This window comes from Hydra vulgaris, chromosome 13 (genome assembly GCF_038396675.1).
Source record: "Hydra vulgaris chromosome 13, alternate assembly HydraT2T_AEP".
In the NCBI taxonomy this organism is placed as follows: Eukaryota; Metazoa; Cnidaria; class Hydrozoa; order Anthoathecata; family Hydridae; genus Hydra; species Hydra vulgaris.
This window is the reverse complement of record NC_088932.1, coordinates 35191350-35198748: the sequence shown is the minus strand read 5'-3', so window position 1 is coordinate 35198748 and position 7399 is coordinate 35191350. Positions and strand designations below refer to the sequence as shown.

At 29.4% G+C, this 7399-nt stretch overlaps 1 protein-coding gene across 1 annotated transcript; it reads right to left on the bottom strand.

The window, feature by feature from the left end:
* Positions 1 to 337: 337 nt before the first annotated feature.
* On the bottom strand, positions 338 to 1198 carry LOC136089845 (uncharacterized). Its single transcript, XM_065815935.1, has 2 exons — positions 865 to 1198; positions 338 to 780 (listed from the first exon to the last, which is right to left on the bottom strand). Exons 1-2 carry the CDS (start codon positions 1196 to 1198, stop codon positions 338 to 340), a joined length of 777 nt encoding a protein of 258 aa, XP_065672007.1.
* Between the last annotated feature and the right edge of the window lie 6201 nt (positions 1199 to 7399).

Below are 7399 nucleotides of genomic sequence, written 5' to 3'. Positions count from 1 at the left end.
AATTATATAAATTTATTTATATTTATGATAAAAAACGTCTAACTTTAAATTTTTTTTTTGTTTATTCCTTGTATACTGTGTCTGAATATTATTATTTACTTTTTTATATTATTCTTCATCAAAAGAATTAGATGTACTGTTAACCTACTCTATCTTGCCATAAAGCTAAGCCCTCCTCTGAATTAAAGTAATCTTTATAGTTATTTCTAATAAATTTAGCTTTATTGATAAAATAATGGGCTCCTTGACATTGAATTGAATAAATATTTGTTTCTTTTCTCCATTGACCAGGAATACCCTCGTGTGAAGTTTCTCAATCAACATAATGACTTGGGCATTATGAGAAATTATCTGTTTTTATTTGTATTTTCATTAGAAAGTTGTGCAGAGCCACAGTTGCTTTTACAACAATTTTTACATTTTCAACTTTCAATACTATCTGTCTTCTAAATATTCGGAATCTGCTAGCCAATACCCCAAAAGAGTTCTCAATTACTCTTCTACCTCTTGATAAGCGATAGTTAAACACAATTTCGAGATTAGTTCTTCTTGGATAAGGTCTCATCATATGCGGCTTTAATGCAAATGCCTCGTCGGCTAAAAAAGTGTAGGGAAATGTTATGGATTTCGAATAACCACTTATACATGATGGATAAGGAAAATTTAACAGATTATTGTCAATAGCGGATCCAACTTTGCTATTAGTGTAAATACCACCGTCACCACGCCCGGAGCCACCTATATCAACCAAAGTGAATTCATATTTTGCATTACACGTTGCTTAAAGTACAATGCTAAATATTTTTTTGTAGTTTAAATACATTGAGCCACTTCGGGCTGGCGACTGAATAATTACATGTTTACCATCTATTGCCCCAAGACCATGAGGAAAGTTCCATCTTTCGTAGAACTCAGAAGATATTTCAAGCCATTCTTTTAGTAAAGATGGTGCTAACAAATATCCTTTTTTACAAATAACATTCCAAATTACTTTACATGTTTCTATGATAATTCTTCCTACAGTTGTAGGGCTCATTCTGAAACTTATTGCGATTGTTATCTGAGCATCGCCAGTAACAAGATATCTTAATGCTACACATAGTCTTTCTTCAGCAGTTACAATTGCCCGTCTTTGAGAAGATTTAGATATAAGTGGAGCAACCCATGATAGTAATATTTCAAAAGTTTGTGAACTCATGCGAAATCTCTGAAAGAAGTATACACGTCAAATAGTTTTAAATCTTATATTAAATCTTATATTGAAAAGACCTTTTCGTGAACGTTCCATAAAAATTATACGCATCCACATATGTTTCCTGCGATTTCTCAATAAAATGCGCTTTTTAAATATAAGCAACAAAGTTATTTTCTGTTTTAGTAGATTTCTTTTATTTAAAACCATTTTTTTTTTATAAAAAAACAAAACACAAAATTCAGCTAGGTAAATGGAGATTAAATTCCGCTTGAAGTTTTCCGCCCAAGAGCAAACTATTGCGCGTAAATATCCGCCTAAGCGCAAAAATTTCTGAATGGAGAACGGCCATAAGGTTTGCAGTATAAACGCATGCGTATTAGAAACTCAAACCGTTCTAAGCAAAGAAATAGATAGTACTGTTTTAACAAACTTTCTAACAAAAACAAACAACAAAAGCCTATTTGTTTTAAGCTAAAATCAGCCTTACCATAAGCTTTAAGATTAAAGCACGAGGTGAATTTTAAATTTTGATATTTGATATTTTAAAATACATGAAAATTACGCATGCGTTAACATTTTTCTAGCTCTGCGATTTTAGTAAAATCGGAAATGTCTTTTCGAACGACATTATTTAGAACTAACCTGATATATTAAGAATAAGTTACTTTAAATATATCGCTGGTTCTGGGTCTGCGTTTTTTTGAAAAGTGAAGATTTGATTTGGAGACGTCTTAAAGAACGCTGACGTACTTGTTATTGATTTAACTACTACTAACTAAATTAAAAAATTTGATTTTTTTAGATTTACAGTATTAATCTTAAAACTGATTAAGAAACAAATATAACGATTAAAATAAAATAAAATTATTATGTCAAAAAAGAAGAACATAGACACTAAAAAAATATTCGGAGACCCAACATATGATATAACGTTTAAGATATTATTTAGAAACGAAAATCATAAAAACGTATTAATAAGTGCAATAAGTAGCTTACTTAATTTTGAAGGAGAAGACCAAGTAAAAAGTGTTGAAATACTCTCACGAGAAGATCCTCTTGCACATTCTGGCTATTTTCTAACAGTTTTAGTAGTACGTTGTTGTACTAATAATGGAAAAGTAATACTTGTAGAAATGCAAAGTCAATACAATAAAAATGTATTACCAAGAACTGAAAATTCTATGGATAGAATGTTGGCATATAACGAAATTTATATTAACTTATCTAAACACTATATATTAGTGTTATATAAAAAAGATTTATTTATTCCTGCTTATAAATTAGATAATGATAACCTATATGAAAAAACTGTGGTACCAATGATAAAATAATTAAATGTAGAAATCACTGCAAATATAATAAACTGGAAATATTATAAAATAAAAAAATTTACTAATATGTGTGACACAAAAAAAAATACAACCAACAGGTAGCATGAAAGAACAATGGTTATCTTTTTAAGGCAAATGTGGACCTGCTAAAAGTATACCAAATAATGTCGACAACATTATAAAAAGAAGCATATAAATTATGAAAATAACTAACTGGGAACCACAAGCAAAAGAAATGTAAAAAATCTACAAAAAGTGTTAATATAATTTCAATTTTAGGAAGCTCAAGTGCAAGAGCTCTTTTTCCTGAACTCAGCATCAAAACTGAAGATCTTGTACAAGTTCAGCTAAGCACAGGACTGTCCAACCTTGGCATGAAGAAATTGGAATCAACCATCAACAGAGTCAGTGACACCAAGATTGTAGAGACTAGTTTTCTTGCTAAGTTTGAAGCCATTGGCAAACAGTTGTCTGAGTTTTTTACTCAAACCAGCATCCAAGTTTTATCAGAGAGTAACTCCACTGACTTTGTGGTTGTGCATTGCAAGGATCATGTCTTTAATCAAGTTAGACAAAGTCATTTTTGTTGTCTCATGCGACATGAAACTTGCCAACATCCTTTGTGGCCTTCAGAGCCATGCAAGTACTCACCCTTGCTCTTGGTGCAACAGAGAATCAAAGCATCTTTCTCAATCAGGATCTTTGAGGACACTAGGCTCACTTAATGCTTGTTATCAAGAGTTTGCTAAGTCTGGTGGTGATATCAAAAAGGCAAGATCTTTTGGCAATGTAGTGCATGAGCCTTTGCTATCTGGTTCTGAAAACAAACTCATCTTGGAGCTCATACCACCAATGGAACTCCATCTTCTCCTTGGTGTGGTCAATCACATGTACAAAGCCATGGCAGAAGTTTGGCCCAATGTTGTCAAGTGGCCCTCAGCTCTCCATATTCAACAAGAACCATACCATGGTGGGCAGTTTGCAGGGAATGCCTGTCACAAGCTTCATAGCAATCTTGACCTCCTTTAAAGAATTGCAGACACTGAGTCTGCTTTTCAAGTCTTTGCAATCATTGATGCCCTTCGAAAGTTTAAGTCTGTGGTGACAGCATGTTTTGGTATTGTTCTGGAGGATGACTTTTCTGAAAAAATTGATCGCTTCAGAGACTCATATTTGGCAATCATGAACATCAGTGTGACTCCAAAAGTTCATGCTGTTTTCTTCCATGTGAAGCAATTCATTGAGATCAAAAGGGCTTCTTTGGGGATCTTTAGTGAGCAGGCAACAGAATCAATGCATCATAATTTCAGCTCACATTGGCAGAGATACAAAAGAGACCGCAATCATCCTGAGTATGCAAAGAGGCTTCTTTCATGTGTTGTGGACTACAACAGCAAGCATTTGTGAAGAATCAAATATTGAGAAGAATTTATTTTATGTACCATTTGCTCTTTATGTGTTTAGAATCAAGAGGTTGTTTTAGCGTTTTGGCTTAGAATAACTAAAAGAATTATTTAAGAAAGTGTTTATTATTTCCATCTTGATAATGAAAAACTATATCAGTTGTGTCAGAATAGACTATTATTCAAGTGAATTTTAGACAGTTATGTTTTGGAGTAATAAATGCTTATTTTGAAGAGTTTTTGAATGCTGTAAAAATGCAAAATTTGAAAAGCTGTCATTTCGCCCTATTGTGCTAAGTACTAAAAACTAAAAATCAAAATTATTTTCTCGGACGAGATAGTTAGATTTCAAATTTTTGGAGTCAGGAAACATTGTAGTTTCACCCTGTCAAAGCGGTTTTCTCGGGTCAGCTCAAAGTAGTTTTTGGTCATTTTTTACAACAGTGATATATTAGAAAAAGAAAACACTCCTGTATTTCCGAAATTGTATATTGTTAAAAATGAAAAAAAAATACCTTTAGCACAAGTAAAACCGCAAAACCGTACCGTAAAAATGTTATTTTTTATTTATAACAATTTTTTTAAATTACAAAAACATGTTTTTTTTTTAATTTATATATATATATTTTTTAGCATACTGTACGTGCTGAATTGGGTAATTTTTTTCATTTAGATAAACGACTAGAAGTTATCGACGATTTCATTATAAGACTTAGAAAAAGGCAAAAACTCGAGGAATCGCATTCTCGTAAGTTTAACTTTACTGCTTTTTAATTTTTAAAATAAATTTTTTTTTTTAGAAACGCAATATACAGAAAGCGAAATATTGTAAATATTTTTTATATATTTTTTTAGAAAAATAAATTTATAAGTGTCTTTTTATATTTTGTTTACATTTCTATTTTTGTATATACAAAATATTTAGTATTTTTTTATAATATCTTGGAAAAAAAATGATAAAAATAATAATAATAGCATAGCAAAAGAACTTCACACGCATTGGAAGCAATTAGCAATATATTTAAATTTTAAAAGAAACGACATTTAAAAAATCGATGGAAATTATAAGAAAAACTTTAATAAAATAAAAAAAAATTTAATTATTTACAAATTTTAATTATTAACAAATTTTAATTATTTACCAATTTATTCACACCACTAAGACAAAAAAAGAGCTGTTAATCATTTGTATTTTATTCTAACAAGGTGGCAAAATGAAACCAGCGACCAAGAACTTTTATAAAATTTATTACAATGTGAATTACTTATAATAAATTATTAATATGTTTTTGTAATATTTTTCAGCAAAAAATAAAAATGAATTTTATACAAGTTAAACTAAAAATAGTTGCTCGTTTACAATGGCAATGGAAATGTTTGGCTCAATATCTTGGATTTAATAAAAGAGAAATTGAATGTATACAACAAGACTATCGAGACACAAACGAAAGAATCCATAGAGTACTCACTTTATTATATCAAAAACATGGAACAGAAATGGAAGCAGCACGTGTTTTATACGATACATGATGGAGTTGGGCATTAGACCTTTTAACTGCAAATGATAAAAATCAAGAACTTTTAAATAACATAAATGAAAGCATGACAATGTGACATAACTTTATATTACAATAATTTTTTTTTTGTAACTTCTTTTTATTTTTTAGCTAACTAATATATTAAAAAATGATTCAATATATCAAAAAGTGTCGATGGTAAGAATATTAAATTGTATTTTTTTTAATCTTTTCTATATTTTTTTATACATTTATAATTTTTTTTTCTTAGTTATGGTGAAAATGACTTGTTATTGTCAGACAAAGAAGAAAAGGAATTGGAAGAAATAATGGAATTAGAAGAAATGTCAGAAGAAGAATACAAAATTTATTTAGAACAATTATTACAAGAAGACATGGAAGAAATGGATTATATTGAAGAACTAAAAAAGCAAATGATAGAAGAAGCAGAAAAAGAAATAAATCAAATAGAAAAAGAAGTTCACAAAATTTTAGATGAAATGGATTTGGAACAATATATCATCGATGTTATGAATAAAATGGATGATTTACCTGAACTTTATTTATAACTTTTTTATTAAATAAATATAAATTATTTTTTAGCAAACATAATAATGTCAACTAATAATAATGAAGATTACGAAGACATGTTTCCTGGTTTTGAGGACGTATTGGAAGAAGTAGAAAATATAACATTTTATTATTTATTCAGCGATAACATTAACGAACACGTAATACTAGACATTAATATGAATGATTTTTTTGTTATACTTAATCTCCTTGTTATGATTATGAATTTTTTATATTTGTTAAATCTTTTTAGTTATAAAAGACGATTGTATTCTTTATTATTGTGCTTTTTTATATAAATAAATGTTGTTTTTTTTCAGCAACTAATAAAAACAATGGCAGACAACATATATCCATGCTGTTTTAGTGACAAAGAATTTACTAAAGAACAACTTATGGATCATCAAATAGAATGTTCTACAGACCAATTTTCTCACGAATGTTTCAAGTGTAAGAAAAAAGTACAAGATTTGTTAAACCACGAATGCGATTATGAATTTCTAGACATGCAAAAAATATGCTTTTTTTGCAATGCCAAAGTAGATGATTAAGATTACTAGGATCACTCTGTAATCTGTTTTCAAAGTTATAAAGAACAACAAAATCAATATTTCGAGCAAATGATTGAAGACGAAAAGAAAAATTTAAATTATTTGAATCTTTCTATGAACCACATTATGAATGGAATGAAAAATCATCAAGAAATCTTAACTAAACAAATCATTGACACAAAAGAAATTTCAATACAACAAAAAGAAAAAGAGCAAGAAATTAAAAATCTGAAAGAGCAGAATGCTAAATTACAACAAACCTTGGAAGAAACCAACAACAAAATGTTAGAATTAAAAAAACTCACTTATGACATGTTAACGAATCAAGAAGAAGTACAAAATCTCAATCAAGAAATAACAAAACTTAATCAAATCGTAGAAAACAGTACAGAATTCTTAGCATTAAAAAATTATTCAACAAACCAAAGAAACATAAGTAATACAGCACATCTTAAAAGACAGTCAAATCATCAAACTCGATCAACTGAATCTCAGACTATTATCTGATGAAGCTTATTATTCACAACCTATTTACACACTAGAAGGTTACATTATCGTATGAAAATATATACTCGAAGTACAAACGTAAACAATGTAGCCATTTACTTCCAACTCGTGCGACGAGACCTCGATGACGCTTTAAAATGGCCTTATACCAAAAAAGTGACTTGCAGTTAGCGATTCCACGGCTTAACAAAAAACATTTGACGTTTGACAAAAAACACGTAAAATTTTTATAAACTTTGCTCTCTTATATCTTTTTGAATGGTTAAGCAAGCGCCTTGAGGTTTTTAGCATCAGTTAGTGTTACTCAACCTCTTTCCAACCATAT

Excerpts from the sequence above, each read along its gene's own strand:
- LOC136089845 (XM_065815935.1), bottom strand. The coding sequence starts at position 1,198 with ATGAGTTCACAAACTTTTGAAATATTACTATCATGGGTTGCTCCACTT. Across the intron at positions 781-864 it reads TGGTCTTGGGGCAATAGATG|CAACGTGTAATGCAAAATAT; the intron begins GTAAACATGTAA and ends TTGTACTTTAAG.